Source organism: Oncorhynchus tshawytscha, linkage group LG20 (genome assembly GCF_018296145.1).
Source record: "Oncorhynchus tshawytscha isolate Ot180627B linkage group LG20, Otsh_v2.0, whole genome shotgun sequence".
Taxonomy (NCBI): domain Eukaryota; kingdom Metazoa; phylum Chordata; class Actinopteri; order Salmoniformes; family Salmonidae; genus Oncorhynchus; species Oncorhynchus tshawytscha.
In genome coordinates this window covers 18,983,454-19,001,299 of record NC_056448.1, presented here as the reverse complement: position 1 = coordinate 19,001,299, position 17,846 = coordinate 18,983,454, and the positions used below count along the sequence as shown (strand labels likewise).

General features: G+C 42.6%; 1 protein-coding gene across 1 annotated transcript in view; it reads left to right on the top strand.

Annotated features, from left to right (window-relative positions):
- The first annotated feature begins 205 nt into the window (after nucleotides 1-205).
- Nucleotides 206-17,846, top strand: part of nup214 (nucleoporin 214) — a 72,585-nt gene continuing 54,944 nt past the window's right edge. The window contains 13 exon segments of the mRNA XM_042302307.1: nucleotides 206-385; nucleotides 4,565-4,760; nucleotides 4,884-5,038; nucleotides 5,230-5,428; nucleotides 5,532-5,602; nucleotides 5,858-5,921; nucleotides 6,048-6,151; nucleotides 6,344-6,450; nucleotides 6,648-6,714; nucleotides 6,970-7,096; nucleotides 12,733-12,891; nucleotides 13,065-13,554; nucleotides 16,404-16,543. Of these exon segments, the coding sequence (XP_042158241.1) occupies nucleotides 344-385; nucleotides 4,565-4,760; nucleotides 4,884-5,038; nucleotides 5,230-5,428; nucleotides 5,532-5,602; nucleotides 5,858-5,921; nucleotides 6,048-6,151; nucleotides 6,344-6,450; nucleotides 6,648-6,714; nucleotides 6,970-7,096; nucleotides 12,733-12,891; nucleotides 13,065-13,554; nucleotides 16,404-16,543 (1,921 nt within the window). The 5' untranslated portion in view covers nucleotides 206-343.

Here is a 17,846-nt window from a genome sequence, read left to right as displayed (position 1 = left end):
CTTCTAGTCACCTTTCCCCAGTAATCTGACTGCCAAGGCCTTTTGAGATCATTTAATGTTGGATCATTGATTTACACTTCCAAATTTGAAATCATTGAAGTCACGTCACATGTGAGTCTTAGGCCGATTACTCTTGTCTGAATTGAACAAGCAAGCCAATCGCTCTGGGATGGATTATTCTGCCTTGCAGATTAATTTTGTGCGTCACTTCCTTATTGTATTTCGCAAATTCGAGCGCGGTATGATTTCGTTTCATGTGGAAAGGAAAGGCTAGAACCAGCCCGTGTATATTTCGTAAAGTTCTGTTTTAGCTGAAATAATTATATCTGCTGTTAATTTCAAAATGAGTGAAGACCCTGACTCTCCTCCCGAAAGGGAAATGAAGGTAAGGCAAACTATTGTAGCTACGTAGCTAGCAAGTTAACAAGCTTGTAGCATTAGCTTGCTAGCTAGCCTGTCAACCAGCTAGTGTTTCTGCTAGTTAGTTAGATAGCGATTTGGGGATAACCTTCCAACTGAAGCAACGTTACGTTATTGTCTGTTTCTTACTGCCCAATTCTCATAATGTTACTAGCTAGTAGTTATCCTATATTTTAGTCAAAGATGGCTAGCTAAACCAGAATCAACTAGCTAACAACAAAGTCAGGAACATCAAACAACTAAACGATGTATGGATTAACAACAGTGTATAGCTAGCTAGCTGTATACATTTGGGTGTCTAACACTGACTTTCTTCAACAGTAACTAGCTATGTCAGATCATTAGCTACCTACAAGCTAACTAGTTAGTTACATCCATTTATGAATGCTATTGTGCTCTACCTAAATAATATTGTTTTCGCTATTAGTAGCATTTATTCTAGGAGGCATTCATTCAGCTGCTAGCTATCCCAACGTAATTTATTTCCAAATCCACCTCGTCTTGTCAACAATATCTTGTTGTTAACATAGTCAAAATGGGCTTTACAGATATTAACCCTTGTGTTGTTTAATGGGTAAAAAAAAGAAGACCGCCACTATGTTTAACAGCAGAGAAACCACCAGGGTAGGGCTGGGCAATATGGCCAAAATATTATATCACGGTATTTATATATATATTTTTTAAAAGGATGGTATGAAGGTATTTTTAGTTTTTGAATAATACAAGTTTTACATTTGCTTTATGGGTAGTGAGTGATCCTAGGGTGGCAACACATACATTCTAAGTGATTTCATTGAGTCTTGCTCCATTCTGATGGTTTTATACTGTTCAATTCAACTTCAACCAAAACAAATTTCAGCATTTTTGCATTTCCTGCACTATATTGCAGTGGTGAAAAAAGTACCCAATTGTCATTCTTGAGTAAAAGTAAAGATATGTTAATAGAAAATTACCCAGTAAAAGTCTAAAAGTATTTGGTTTTAAATATACTTAACTATCAAAAGTAAATGTAATTGATAAAATGTACTTAAGTATCAGAAGTAAAAGTTTAAATAATTTCAAATTCCTTATTAAGCAAACCAGATGGCACCATTGTCATTTTTTTTACCCCCCTTTTTTCTCCCCAATTTTGTGGTATCCAATTGGTAGTAGTTACAGTATTGTCTCATCGCTGCAACTCCCGTACGGACTCGGGAGAGACGAAGGTCAAGAGCCATGCGTCCTCCGAAACACAACCTAGCAGCACTGCTTCTTGACACGATGCACATCCAACCCGGAAGCCAGCCGCACCAATGTGTCAGAGGAAACACTATACACCTGGCGACCTGGTCAGCGTGCACTGCACCCAACCCACCACAGGAGTCACGAGTGCGTGATGAGACAAGGATATCCCTGCCGGCCAAACCCTCCCTAACCTGGGCGACGCTGGACCAATTGTGCATTGCCCCATGGGCCTCCCGGTTGAGGCCGGCTGCGACAGAGCCTGGGCTCGAATCCAGAATCTCTGGTGGCACAGCAAGCGATGCGGTGTCTTAGACCACTGCGCCACCCGGGAGGCCGGCACCATTTTTTAAATTTACGGATAGCCAGGGGCACACTTCAGCACTCAGACATAATTTACAAACGAAGAATTTGTTTCGTGAGTCCTCCAGATCAGAGGCAGTAGATGACCAGGGATTTTCTCTTGACAAGTGCGTGTATTGGACCATTTTCCTGTCCTGCTAAGCATTCAAAATGTAATGAGTACTTTCAGGCGTCAGTAAAAATGTATGGAGTAAAAGGTACAGTATTTTCTTTGGAATGTGGTGAAGTAAAGTACAGATACCAACAACAAAAAATATTAAGTAGTACTTTACTTTTACTTAAGCATTGTTTACTAATGGGGAATGCAGTCAGAGGCTATCAAGGTGCTTCTGATGACAGTCCCCCCAGTACTCTCTTTGCTGAAGAAATAAGTGCACAATTCAGTGCCCAACAAGTCTTAGATCTGATTTTTTTTAGATGTCCAGGAGGAACAAAAGAACAATGATTTAGATGTGCAGGTGGTATCTGAAGAAGAAGATGGGGAAGAATACAACCCAGAGTGCAATGCATCATCTTCAGATGAAGAAATCCCCCAAGCTGAAAGAGAGAAGTTTCTGTCAAAGAAAAACAAAATAACATGGTCCTTGTCACCAAATGACAACCAGGGCAGGATGGCAGCACAACATGGCATAAGGATGAAAAGGATGGATGAGATTGACCTGCATGCCTACATAGGGCTGCTAGTCTTAGTGGGTGTGTATAGGTCCCAAGGTGAGGCTACATGTAGTCTCTGGAATGCAGAGAGTGGAAAGGTGAATTTTTGTGCCATGATGCCACTGAAAGTCTTTCACACTTTCTCAAGAGTGCTGCGATTTGATAACCATGAGTCAAGACCTGCAAGACATGTGAGAGACAAACTGGTGGCCAAAAGAGAGGTCTGGGAGAAGTGGGTGGAGCGTCTGCCATACCTCTACAACCTTGGGCCTGAAGTAACAGCGGATGAGTAACTGATTCCATTGAGGTACATTTTTATTTTCATATCTGTAATGTAAGTGATTTTGACAGTTAATTTGATTATGTATTGCTGTAATATCATTGATTTATGTGATTGTTTTCTGTGACACTGATACTAAATACTGATAGTAATCTCTTTGTCAAAAGGTCACTGTCCTTTCCGGCAGTATATGCCCAGCAAGCAAGCAAAGTATCGCATCAAGATGTGGGTGGCCTGTGACGCACAATCCATCTACGCTTGGAAGACGCAAGTCTACACAGAGAAGCTGACCAGTGGAGGCCTGGAGAAGAACCAGGGGATGCGGGCTGTGCTTGATGTGACTGATGGACTGAAGGGGCACAATATCACATGACAATTTCTTCAACTCTAATGAACTCAGCCAGCAGCTCCTGAAGAGGAAGATCACCGTGGTTGGCACAGTTAGAAAGAACAAGCCTGAGCTCCACCCTACACTCCTCTCAACAAGGGGGAGAGAGGCCATCTCATCAAAGTTTGCCTTCACCCCACCACCACTCTAGTTTCTTACCTCCCAAAGAGGAACAAGAATGTGGTCCTCCTGAGCACACTGCACAAAATGGCTGAGATCAGTGATTGTGAGGACAGGAAGCCAGCTATCATCCTGGACTACAACCACAACAAAGGAGGCGTGGACAACATGGACAAGGTGATTGAACTTACAGCTGCAGCAGGATAACTGCCCGCTGGCCCCTGGTCATCTTCCATAACATAATTGATGTGTCCTCATACAATGCCTTCATGATATGGAGCAAGATCAACCCTACCTGAATGCCTGATAAGCGGAACAAGAGGAGGGTGTTCCTGGAGCAGCTGGGAAAGGCACTTGTAACCCCACACATTCACTGAAGGGAGCACCTCCTCCCCACAGCAGCCTCTGCAGCGTTTGTGAAAGCTCTTCAGGGGTCTGAATCTTGTCCTGATCCACCTGAGGCTGGGGTGGGCAAGAGGAGGAGATTTCTGTTTTGCATCTATCTTATTTATTGTTGTTTATGCACTTTTTGGCTGGGGGCAATGGTTTAAAAAATGGGAGAAGACAAGTATTTTGTAGTTGAATTCCTCATTGTACAGTATACAAGAATATATTACTATTTTGCCAAAAAAGTTCAAGACTGTTATTGTTTCCCTTCAATAAAATGCATTCAAAACTACTTTCTGCACATTTCTGCTACTTTCTTAGGCCATACTAGTGCTATCTCTTGTTAAAAATTTAGGTTTACACCTATGCAGTACCTTTAGCAATAATAATTATGATCCTCTACTTTAGTAAAAAAAAAAAAATTATGACAGATGTATTGTAATAAAATCAAGTGGTGTCCACTGATTTTAAATAAATTCTTTCTGCATTGTGAAGAGGGAAAACCCAGATTCACAAAGTTTGAATTGTTTCTTCATGCAAAATAGATTTGGGGTTTAAAATTCAGTTAAAATGCTTTATTTTAGGGGATTAGTGAAGGCGGGTCTTTTTTTTACCCTTAGGACAAGGGGAGTATACAGAATGTTAAGATTAGACAAGGGTTAAACGAGTAGCCTACATGAGACTAAATTCAGTGCCATCACAGTCATGAAGTTTTCTATTATTTTATGCAGGATTTTCAGTTCCGGCAAATGAAGAAAACCCGTGTCTTTGATTCACCTGATGACCTGCCGAAGGATAGGTCAAGTCTGCTCGCCATCTCCAACAAATTTGGGCTGACATTTGTCGGACTAGACAGAAAGATCAAGGTGTACCTCACGGGGGACATCCTAGCTTCAGACAAAGTTGATGGAAACTCCAATGAAATAGGTACGATTTTCTGTACATTGGTCATTCTGCCTCGTACAGTTTTCCTAAGCAATGACAGTTATGGCGTGCCTTGGCCAATGTAACTTGACTTTACCTTTTTCTCTCAATCTTACTCTTTCTCAGTTGAGGGGATAGCAGCCTTAGCTGATGTTCATGTGGAGTTGCCTGTGCACAACCTGGGACTCAGCAGTGATGAGCTCACCCTGTCAGTCAGTGGCATGTCAGAAGCATCAGGCCTGTCACTGGCCTTCTATGACGTCCGCACCTTCATCAACAAGGTGATTAACTCTCATAACAACCTCCCACTGCTAATGGAGTGGTACGGTTTCGTCATGGTGAAACAGAGTTCAGAGTCCATGCTTTGATATTGTTTGAAAGCACATCAAGACTAGTCACCCCAACTTCTTCAGTTCCATATTTTTCCCACACACCTAATCCCCTCACTTCTATGGCTGCCCCCTCTCTCCAGGCCCGACCGCAGAAGTTGCCATTTGCGACTCTGCAACTGAGAGCCGGCCTGGGCATTATTGTGCAGGACCTCAAATGGAACCCGGTGCAGGTGTCCATGCTGGCCACCTGTCTGTCTGACGGCAGCATGATGGTGCTGGAGGTCACAGACAGCATCACAGTGCAGGCCCAGCTACCCGCCACAGCGGGCATCACCTGTGGTAAGTGTGACATAGTGTAATAACTTTGAGGAATACATTTTTCATGTAATTGGAATTTTATACAATTTGTTTTCAATTTCTGTCATCTTCTCCCTTAATACAGTATGCTGGAGTCCCAAAGGAAAGCAAGTAGCAGCAGGAAAAATGAATGCAACAGTCAGTCAGTATACTCCAGTAAGTCTGTACCAACAACTCTCAGTATAATACATTAACGACGTTAGACACACTTATTATTCCTGTGAAGTCTGGAGTGAATGATGTATTTTGCCCACAGGAGGTTGGTGGCACCTTAATGACTGGAGCTGAAATAGTGGAATGGTATAAAGTACATCAAACGCGTGGTTTCCAGGTGTTTGATGCCATTCCATTTGCTCCGTTCCTGTGATTTATATTGATTATGCCCTGGTCTAACGCTGCTCTCCTGAACAGGGGCTTCAGGAGAAGAAAGTGATCCCCTGCCCATGCTTCTACAGCTCTGATAACCCTGTCAAAGGTAAACTTGACACAGATCAGGCTGGCCTGAAGTAATAAACCTGAAATTGAACATTTCAGTGCCTTTTATTTTCCTGCCTGATAACCTCAATTATATGTTTTCTTTGTGTTGTCCTTTCTCTGTCAGTGCTGGATGTGCAGTGGCTGAGTACGTTTGTGTTTGCTGTGGCATATGCAGCAGCCGACGGCTGTCCAGAAACACCTCCTGAACTGGTGGTGATCTCCCTCCCTGTGAGTAGTACCAGATGTCATGCATCTGAATGATGATGAGATCATTTTGCAGTGCTAATTGTTCATTGTTCTAATACTAATAGGGTCATTTCACTCTGACTGAAATGTTTTCTCTCCTAAATGATAATTTATGGGTTTGCCTTTTTCATTATTACTGAAACCATTTTGACAATTAACATTTTGATATGTCAGACAAAGACAGAGAAGAGGGAGGAGAGGTACCTGAACTTCAACGACCCGGTGTACGGCACCTGCACAGAGAGACAGCACCACTACTTCCTCAGCCACATAGAGGACTGGTGAGACGCTCCTCACTCTGTATTCTGCCCTGCCTGTCTGCAGATATTTTTTATTTTCTTGTTTGTAGAAAGTGGCTTTTGTATGCAAACTCAGTTGGTATAAGCTCCGTTCCATTTCCCTCTGGCTCTCAACTTCAATGTTCGAGGAACAGCTGTGAGGTTGGTGAATCACTTATGCTTATTTTTTCTTCTTTCAGGGATGTTGTTCTTGCCGCATCAGCAGCCTCCATTGAAGTCAGTGTCATCGCCAAGCAAGAAGATAAGGTAATATTTGTCAATCAGGCTTGATTCTAACTCTGGGCCTTAGAAACTAAAGCAGTTCAAGGTCGATGTGGATTTCAGATATCTTTGTGCAAACATAGTCTCATCCATTGGACAAGACATCACCTTAGCATCTCCTGATAAATGATTATGGAGTAGTAAAGCCCTAATCAAAGGCCAACTGATATTGATCAATTGAGCCCCTGAGTGTCTGTTGTCATGTAACCTCTCTGTGCAATGTGCTTTTGTGTTGTTCAGACCAACTGGGAGCTGTGGCTGCTGGAGGATGCCAGCAGGGGAGAGCTGCCTGTCTCTCAGAATAACGACGACACGCTGCCCCTGGGCATGGCCATCGACTACACCAGCCAGCAGGAGATCCACATCAGTGAGTGGTTGCTGCTCTCTCCCCTTCCAGCTTTCCACATTCTTCTGACCTCATTCCAAACTGGTCACTTTCTCCTTGATGGATTTGTAATTCTCCCCTCACTGAATGAAAGGACTTTGCCATATTGTTACCAGTTCATTCAGATCTAAGAGTGTGGCGTAGGCAGAAAGGGTCAAGCAAAAGAAGCTGGTGAACCATTTGGAATCAGCTGATATGTTTGTCAACAATGTAGGGCTGACCCCATTTCGTCGACTGGTCGATAGGCTGATGGTCGACCAAGATTTCTTTACTCGAGCAGTATCAACAAAAAAAAAAGCAAGACACCTGTCTGAGTGGACTGATCCATTGTGGAAGCCGTGGGGTTGGCCCAGTCCATCAGTCTAAGACATGTGCTACTGAAATTGTATATTGTTATACTATGTAAGAACAATGTTGCAACACAAATACAAATTATATTATTTTATAACAGATGTGCTTTCTCCCGCGTTGGATAGAGGTCGCTGTCTGCGGTTCTGAAACACATCGGTGCACTTGAATTGGCACCTTTTCCTAGACCTTGTTGAAATGTGCATAATAGCACATTTAACCAGCATATTGGTGTGGAGAACAATGCGCCGGAGGCAACAACAGAGCTAGGAGATGAGAAAACAGCCCTTGTCTTAATTGTTTAAGAAAAGCGAGGAGAGATGTAACACCAACTTAATTAGGTCTAGAATCAAAATCGCGTAACCGTGAAATGTGCCTGGATTTATATCATCATCATCCATATACACTACCTTTCATATCATCATCCATATACACTATCATTCATTACAGTTCCTATATCATCCATGTTCACTACCGTTCCTAGATTATCATCCATGTTCACTACCGTTCCTAGATTATCATCCATGTTCACTACCGTTCCTATATCATCATCATCCATATACACTACCGTTCATTACAGTTCCTATATCATCGATGTTCACTACCGTTCCTAGATTATCATCCATGTTCACTACCGTTCCTAGATTATCATCATCCATGTTCACTACCGTTCCTAGATTATCATCATCCATGTTCACTACCGTTCCTAGATTATCATCATCCATGTTCACTACCGTTCCTAGATTATCATCATCCATGTTCACTACCGTTCCTATATCATCATCCATGTTCACTACCGTTCCTAGATTATCATCATCCATGTTCACTACCGTTCCTAGATTATCATCATCCATGTTCACTACCGTTCCTAGATTATCATCATCCATGTTCACTACCGTTCCTATATCATCATCCATGTTCACTACCGTTCCTATATCATCATCCATGTACACTACCGTTCCTATGTCATCATCCATGTACACTACCGTTCCTATATCATCATCCATGTACACTACCGTTCCTATATCATCATCCATGTTCACTACCGTTCCTATATCATCATCCATGTTCACTACCGTTCCTATATCATCATCCATATACACTACCGTTCAAAAGTTTGGGGTCACTTAGAAATGTCCTTGTTTTTGAAAGAAAAGCACATTTTTTGTTCATTAAAATAACATCAAATTGATCAGAAATGCGGTGTAGACTTTGTTAATGTTGTAAATGGCAATTGTAGCTGGAAACTGCAGATTAAAAAAAAGGAATATCTACATTGACATTGAGGCCAATTTTTAGCAACCATCACTCCTGTGTTCCAATGGCACGTTGTGTTAGCTATTCCAAGTTTATCATTTTAAAAGGCTAATTGATCATTAGAAAATTTTGCAATTATGTTAGCATAGCTGAAAACTGTTGTCCTGATATAAAGAAGCAATAAAACTGGCCTTCTTTAGACTAGTTGAGTATCTGGAGCATCAGCATTTGTGGGTTTGATTACAAGCTCCAAATGGCCAGAAACAAATACCTTTCTTCTGAAACTTGTCAGTCTATTCTTGTTCTGAGAAATGAAAGCTTTCCATGTGAGAAATTTCCAAGAAACTGAAGATCTTGTACAACTCTGTGTACTACTCCCTTCACAGAACAGCGCAAACTGGCCTTAACCAGAATAGAAAGAGTGGGAGGGTCCGGTGCATAACTGAGCAAGAGGACAAACAAGTACATTAGTGTCTAGTTTGAGAAACAGACGCCTCACAAGTCCTCAACTGGCAGCTTCATTAAATCGTACCTGCAAAACACCAGTCTCAACGTCAACAGTGAAGAGGCGACTCCTGGATGCTGACCTTCTAGGCAGACCAAGATCTTTATTTTAGTCTGGGACAGCCCTACAACCATTCCAGGACAGGTTATAGTGGAGTACTCTTGTGATGGTTAGTGTCTATTAATTCCCCATGACATATATCACCAGTAGTAGCCTACATTTACCATTAATTCCCAAAATTTCTAATCTACAATGTTTGTTTGGTTATGGTAATTTCTCTTCGTGCATTCAATATTAACCGTATACAAAACATTAAGGACACCTGCTCTTTCCATGATAGACTGACCAAGTGAATCCTGGTGAAAGCTATGATCCCTTATTGATGTAACCTGTTCAATTTTCTTCAATCAGTGTAGATGAAGGGGAATAAGGAAGGATTTTTAAGCCTTAAGACAATTGAAACATGGATTGTGTATATGTGCCATTCAGATGGTGAGTGGGGAAGACCAAATATTTAAGTGCCTTTTGAACGGGGTATGATAGTAGGTGCCAGGCGCTCCGGTTTGTGTCAAGAACTGTACCGCTGCTGGGTTTTTCACGCTCAACAGTTACCCGTGTGTATCCACAATGCTCCACCACCCAAAGGACATCCAGCCAACTTGATACAATTGTGGGAAGCATTGGAGTCAATATGGGCCAGCATCCCTGTGGAACGCTTTCGACACCTTGACCAATTGAGGTATGGGGGGCTGCAACTCAATATTAGGAATGAATTCCTAATCTTTGGTATACTCAGTGTTATTATTATTACTACTAATACTACTACAGTAGTTTACCGTTCTGATTGTAGGAAAGTAAAGTATTCAGACCACTTGACTTTTTTCACATTTTTGTATGAAAATTTGAAGTGTACACCCTTATTCTAAAATGGATTCAATTGCTGGTTTTCCCTCAATCTACACATAATACCCCAAAATGACAAAGCAAAAGCAGGTTTTTAGAAATGTTTGCAAATGTGAAAAACAAATCACATGTTTAAAAAAATTAAATAGATTACACCCCGTTTTCTCCCCAATTTCCTGGTATCGCTTTAGTAGCTACTATCTTGTCTCATCGCTACACCTAAGAGACTAAGGTTGAAAGTCTTGCGTCCTCCGATACCCAACCAAGCCGCACTGCTTCTTAACACAGCGCGCATCCAACCCGGAAGCCAGCCGCACCAATGTGTCGGAGGAAACACTGTGCACCTGGCAACCTTGGTTAGCACGCACTGAGCTAATTTCAGGTCTCCAGAGATGTTTGATCAGGTTCAAGTCTGGGCTCTGGCTGAGCCACTCAAGGACATTCAGAGACTTGTCCCGAAGTTACTCCTGCGTTGTCTTGTCTGTGTGATTAGGGTCGTTGTCCTGTTGGAAGGGAACCTTCGTCCCAGTCTGAGGTCCTGAGCAGGTTTTCATCAAGGATCTTTCTCTACTTTTACTTTTTACATTGATCTTTCCCTTGATCCTGACTAGTCTCCAAGTCTCTGCCGTTGAAAAAATCCCCACAGCATGATGCTGTCACCACCATGCTTCACTGTAGGGATGGTGCCAGGTTTCTTCCAGATGTGATGCTTGGCATTCAGGTCAGAGTTCAAGAGAATCTTGTTTCTCGTGGTCAGAGTCCTTTAGGTGCCTTTTGGCAAACTCCAAGCAGGCTGTCATGTGTCTTTTACTGAGGAGTGGCTCCCGTGTGGCCACTCTACCATAAAGGCCTGATTGGTGCAATGCTGCAGTGATGGTTGTCCTTCTGGACAGTTCTCCCATCCCCACAGAGGAACTTTGGAGCTTTGTCAGTGACCATCAGGTTCTTAGTCACTTCCCTGACCAAGGCCCTTCTCCCCCGATTGTTCAGTTTGGCCGGGCGGCCAGCTCTAGGAAGAGTCTTCTATTTTAAGAATGATGGAGGCCACTGTGTTCTTGGGGACCTTCGATGTTGAGGACATTTTTTGGTACCCTTCCCCAAATCTGTACCTCGACACAATCCTGTCTCGGAGCTCTACGGACAATTCCCTCATGGCTTGGTTTTTGCTCTGTTTTTGCTCTGATGTGCACTGTCAACTGGGGGACCTTATATAGACTGGTGTGTGCCTTTCCAAATCATGTCTTGTCAATTGAATTTACCACAGGTGGACTCCAATCAAGTTGTAGAAACATCTCAAGGATGATCAGTGGAAACACCTGATCTCAATTTAGAGTCTCATAGCAAAGTGTGAATACTTATGTAAATAAGGTATTTCTGTTTTCTTTTCTTAACCTGTTTACGCTTTGTTGTTATGGGGTATTGTGTGTAGATTGATGATAATGATTTTTTTTAAACCAATTTTAGAATAAGGCTGTAAATGTAATAAAATGTGGAAAAAGTCAAGGTTTCTGAATGCTTTCCCGAAAGCACTGTATAGTTGATTTTATTAAAACACATATGGTTTGTCTGTATATGGAAAAAATATACATTTTAAAATTTCTACCAATCGATTGGTCGAAAGAAAACACTACTCGTCTGTGAAGTTTTTTTTTTTTAAGCACTGCAATGTTCCGCTCCTCAGTGTCAGTCAGTAGCATTTGGTATGCGGCGCTGGTTTGCACGTTCTTTTTGGCAGCTTTTTGGCAGCTGTCAGATGAATAGTGATAAGCTACTGTCTACTGTCTCGGTATCTACTGGTATCTGGTATCTGATGTTGCTGTCTGGGCTCCCTGCTTAAAAGACTCCACCAGCAAACCAAACTATCAATTTGAGTAGCATTTTTAAGTGATTGTATTCTGATCAAACCCTGTCTCGAGAGACCTAGGCTGTATTGGATAGAAAGAGAGGGGATGGAGGCCCACGTTCATTACAATGACTCGGACGAATGAGAGAACATCAACAAACAACAGAACCAGACAAGCATGTCTGAGAATGCTGATGAGGTTTACCTTGAGCTTTACAAACTGTTCTCTCTGGAGAGCAGTCTCAGGCAAGCAGACTCATTATTTGTCTCATCACACTGGCTTTAGTGCTGGTTTTTCTCCAAGTGCTCTGGGCTTTGTTTCTTACTAAGAATTCAAGGTCTCTCACGTCTCACAGCAATATAGCAATTCATATGCTCTGTCCTTGTACTTGTCTCGGCTTTTGTTAATGTCCTGGGTACTTGTGTGTGGGTGTGCATCTTCCATGAGCTTCAGTGTGTGTGTGTCTGTCTGGCTGGGTGTTTGCCTTTTTTGTTTCAGTTAAAGTGTGTGTATTCCTGTGTGTTTCTCTCTTGCTACCAATAGTTATACTTAGTTAGTTATACTGGGCGGCAGGGTAGCCTACCGGAAGGTTGCAAGTTCAAACCCCCGAGCTGACAAGGTACAAATCTGTTCCTAGGCCGTCATTGAAAATAAGAATTTGTTCTTAACTGACTTGCCTAGTTAGATAAAGGTAAAATAAAAAAATATATATAAACAAAATACTGTACTTGATGTCTCTTTTCCTCGCTATGTCACTACAGCCGATGAGAAGACTTTGCCCCCGGCGCCCACTCTGTTGCTGCTGTCTACAGACGGAGTGCTGTGCCCCTTTTCACTGCTCAACTTCAACCCTGGGGTCAAGCAGCTGGTCGCTGCCCCCACCAGCCTGGCCCTGGACGGAGAGAGACTGCCCCCTGCAGGTCTGGAGGACCTCCAGCTTCTTCACATTTAATATTGTGTATTTTTTTTCTATCTCACTGAATACATTTGTCTTATGAAACTTGCAATACCTATACTACTATCATACTGTAAAGTATTTATAATAGTGTTTTGATAGGATCCACTAAAAGCAGCTCTCCTCTCTGCATTGCAGGATCTGCAGCTCCCCCACCCCCTTACCCTACCTCCTCTCTCCCATCAGCCCCGGCGGCGTTCCCTCCGCTCCGCCTCCCCTTGGCCACCACACCAAACCCTCCTCCCCCTGCCTCCTCCCCTGCCTCTGTTTCACTGTTCACCGCAGCCCCAGCTCCAGCCTCCTCATCCGGCTTCTCGTTCTCCATGCCCCCCTCTTCCACTGCTCCCCCCGCCTTCTTTCTGGGGGGCTCTACGGCCTTCAGCGCGAGCCCAGCCTTGGGCACCCCGGGTAGCTTCTCCTTCTCCTCCAAGCCCCTGACAGAGACTCCAGCCGCAGCTTTGGCCTTCTCCGTCAGTGCCCCCAAACTTCCAGTGGTCGAAATGGCTCCAGTTCCGGCCCCCACTCCAAAGCCCATCCCCCAGCGCCTGGCCACCACCTCCCCCATCATGGTGCTCCGAGGCACCCCCGAGCCAACCACTCCCGCTGTGAAGATGAACCTCAATGACAGGTGAGCGGTTGATATAAGTACCTGAATAACTTTGACTGTTTACATTTCACTTAGAACAGGTATGAGTAACTGACGGCCCCCCTTCTGTAGGCTTGCTGACCAATTTCAACTCAGTTAAAAACAACTCCGTTAGGGTCTCAACTTACTGTTGAGAGTTCAAGTAATAGAATACACAAGGTGCAGTTTTGAAATTTGTTTGTGCATCAGCAGTAACTTAATTAGCCCATGTCGGCAAATTTAGTTTTATTTAATTTATTTACTTATTTATTTACTGTTAAGTTAGTCTAGTGGCCCGCTATCTAAACTTGTAGTAAGCATGGATGAATTACCGACTGGGGTGGGGCCCATTGATCATCAGTTAACATCCACCCTATTGCAAAATGTGCAGATTTGCATGAAATTAGTTATCAAATTGCTAAATCTTCTCTCCGCCCCATCGCAAAAATCTTTCAAATATACTTTCTATCCTCTTTGATGTCATGAGGAGTGTCACAGAAATATTTTGTTCGCTAGGTGGTGGTGGGGGGGGGCTGAATTTGCTATTTTATTAGGATCCACATTAGCTCTTGCAAAAGGAGCAGCTACTCTTCCTGGGGTCTACATAAAACAGGAAGCATGACATAATACAAAACATTAATACACAAGCACAGCTCAAGGACAGAACTACATAAAAAAAGTATAAAGGCACACAGCCTACATATCAGTACATACACACAAACTATCTAGGTCAAAGAGGGGAGAGGCGTTGTGAGGTGTTGCTTTATCTGTTTTTGAAACAAGGTTTGCTGTTTATTTGGGCAGTATAAGATGGAATGGAGTTCCATGCATTAATGACTCTATGTATGCTTTTTGAATTTGTTCTGGATTTGGGGGCTGTGAAAAGACCCCTGGTGGCATGTCTGGTGGGGTAAGTTTGTGTGTCAGAGCTGTTTGTAAGTCAACACATTTAATGTTTCTTATTAAAAGAAGTGATGCAGTCAGTCTTGTATTTATATCAGCCCTCTGATTACAATGAAGAGCAAGACGTGCCACTCTGTTCTGGGCCAGCTGGAGCTTAACTACGCCTTTCCTTGCAGCATTTGACCCCATGACTGGACAATAATCAAGAAAAGACAAAACTACAGTCTGCAGAACTTGCTTTTTGGAGTATGGTGTCAAAAAAGCAGAGCATCTATTTTTATTACGGACAGACCTCTCCCCATTTTTACAACCATATGTTTTGACCTTGACAGTTTACAATCTAAGGTAATGGCAAGTAATTTAGTCTCAACTTGTTCATCAGCCACACCGTTCATTACCAGATTCAGCTGAGGTTTAGAACTTAGGGAATTGATTTGTACCAAATACAATGCTCTTAGTTTTAGAGATGTTCAAGACCAGTTCATTACTGGCCACCCATTCCAAAACAGACTGCAGCTCTTTAAGGGTTTCAATTACTTCATTAGCTGTGATTTCAGATGTGTATATGGTTGAACATCGGTGTATTTGGTTGAACATCAGCATACATGGACACACATGTTGTTTTAATGCCAGTGGCAGGTCATTGGTAAAAATAGAAAAGAATAGAGGGCCTAGAGAGCTGCCCTGCGGTACACCACACTTTATATGTTTGACATTAGAGAAGCTTCCATTAAAGAAAACCCTTTGAGTTATATTTTGTAGATTGCCATATCCTGGATTCAGAGCTGAGGTTGAAAAGCCATAAAACACAAGTTTTTTTTTCAACAACCGGTTATGGTCAATAATATCAAAGGCTGCACTGAAATCAAACATTACAGCTCCCACAAGCTTATTATCAATTTCTTTCAACAAAACATCTGCCATTTGTGTCAGTGCAGTACATGTTGAGTGCCCTTTATTAGCATACTGAACGTCTGTTCTTCATTTGTTAACAGAGAAATAGCATTGTATTTGGTCAAACACCATTTAAAAAAAAAAAAAGAGTTTGCTAAGAGCTGGCAGCAAACTTATAGGTCTGCTGTTAAAACCAGTAAAGGCCCCTTTACCACTCTTGTGTAGCGGCATTACTTTGGCTTCCCTCCAGGCCTGAGGCTGAAGACTTTTCTCTAGGCTCAGATTAAAGATATGACAGATAGGAGTGGATATAGAGTCAGCTACCATCCTCATTTGCTTTCCATCTAAGTTGTCAACGCCAGGAGGTTTGCCATTATTGATCGATAACAATAATTTTCCCACCTCCCACACTAACTTTACAAAATTCAAACTTGCGATGCATGTTTTTTTTTGTTGTTGCATGAATACGATGGCTCACTGTTCATTTGCCCACTTTGCCAATGAAATAATCATTAAATTAATTGGCAACATCAAATGGCTTTTTGTTTGGGCCTGATTCGATGAAAGATGGAGTTAAATTTCTCTTTCTGCCCATTTCATTTAAAGTGCTCAAGTTTTTTTCCCCATCATTCTTTGTCATTGATCTTGGCTTCATGATACAGTTTCTTCTTCTTCTTTTTGTTGAGTTTAGTGACATCTTTTCTCAATTTGCAGTAAGTCAGCCAGTCAGATGTGCAGCCAGACTTATTATCCGCTTCTTTTGCCCCATCTCCTTCAACCATACAGTTTTTCATTTCCTGATCAATCCATGGAGCCTTAACCCTTCTAACAGTCAGTTTCTTAACAGGTGCATCTTTAATAATATTTGGAGAAGCAATTTCATAAATTCATCAAGTGCAGCGTCTGGATGTGGGTACGCAGACCCACGAGCCACTGCCGGCCCCTCATGATGAGTTCTGTGTTTTATGGCCCCTACCCCCATCAAAGTTGTCCATCCCTGACTTAGATGTTTGTTGGCTGGATTAGCTAGATATGCTTATGTTTCTGTCCCTCAGATTCCTGGCAGTAGAGACCCTTGCTGCAGCTCCAGCCTCCCAGCCCTTCTCCTTCAACTCCACACCCAAAGCTGCCTTCTCTGAGCCCAGCAGCCATTCCGCTCCTCTGCCCATAGTCACCAAGTCTGCAGCCATGCCAGGTAAGGAGAATAATAAGCTTTGTTTATACAGCATAATTCATACAGCTGTACAGTGCCTTCAGAAAGTATTCATACCCCTTGACTTATTCCACATTTTGTTGCAGCCTGAATTCAAAATTTATTAAATATAAACATGTTTTCACCCATATACACACACAACACCCCATAATGAAAAAGTGAAAACATGTTTTTAGAAATGTTAGCAAATTTATTGAAAATTAAATGTAATTTACGTACATTTGGCAGTGATTACACCTTTGAGTTGTCTTGGGTATGTCTATCAGCTTTGCACATCTGGATTTGGGGACTTTCTCCCATTTTTTTCCCTTGCAGATTTCCTCAAGCTCTGTTGAGTTCGATAGCGAGCGGCGGTGAACAGCAATCTTCAATTCTTTCCGTAGATTTTCAATGGGAATCAAGTCCGGGCTTTGGCTGGGTCACTTAAGGTCTTTCACATTCTTGTTCTGAAGCCATTCCAGCGTTGCTTCGGCTGTATGCTTGAGGTCATTGTCCAGTTGGAACATGGATCTACGCCCCCGGTCATTTTTACACTGAAGCAGGTTCTCATCAAGGATTTGGCTCTATTCACTGTTCCCTCTATTCTTACCAGTCTCCCAGTGCCTGCCGCTGAAAAGCATCCCGTAGCACGATACTGCCACCACCATGATTCACGATAGGGATGGTGTTAGACAGGTGATGAGCTGTGACAGGTTATCTCCAGAAATAGAGCTTTGCATTCAGGCCAAATGGTTTATAGAAAATCTCATCAGACCACAGAATCTTTGGCCTTATGCTCTGAGTCTTTCACATGCCTTTTTGAAAACTCCAGGTATGCTGTCATGTGCCTTTTTCTCAGGAGTGGCTTCTGTCCGGCCACTCTCCCATAAAGCCCAAAATGGTGAAGTGCTGTAGAGACTCTTGTCCTTCTGGCAGATTCTCCCATCTCTGCCAAGGATAGCTGTAGTTCTGTCAGAGTGGTCATTGGGTTCTTGCTCACCTCCCTGACCAAGGTCATTCTTGCCTGGTTGCTCAGTTTGGTCGGATGGCCATCTTTAGGCAGAGTCTGGGTAGTTCCATATTTTCAATTTCCCAATGCTAAAGAACACTGTGCTCTTGGAAACTTTCAGCACTCTAGAAATTGTTTCATAACTATCCCCAGATATGCCTCATTGCAATTCTACCTTGATGATCTACGCACAATTCCCCTGACCTCATGGCTTGGTTTTTGCTCTGACATGCACTGTCAACTGTGGGACCTTATATAGACAGGTGTGTGCCTTTCCAAATCATGTCCAGTTAATTG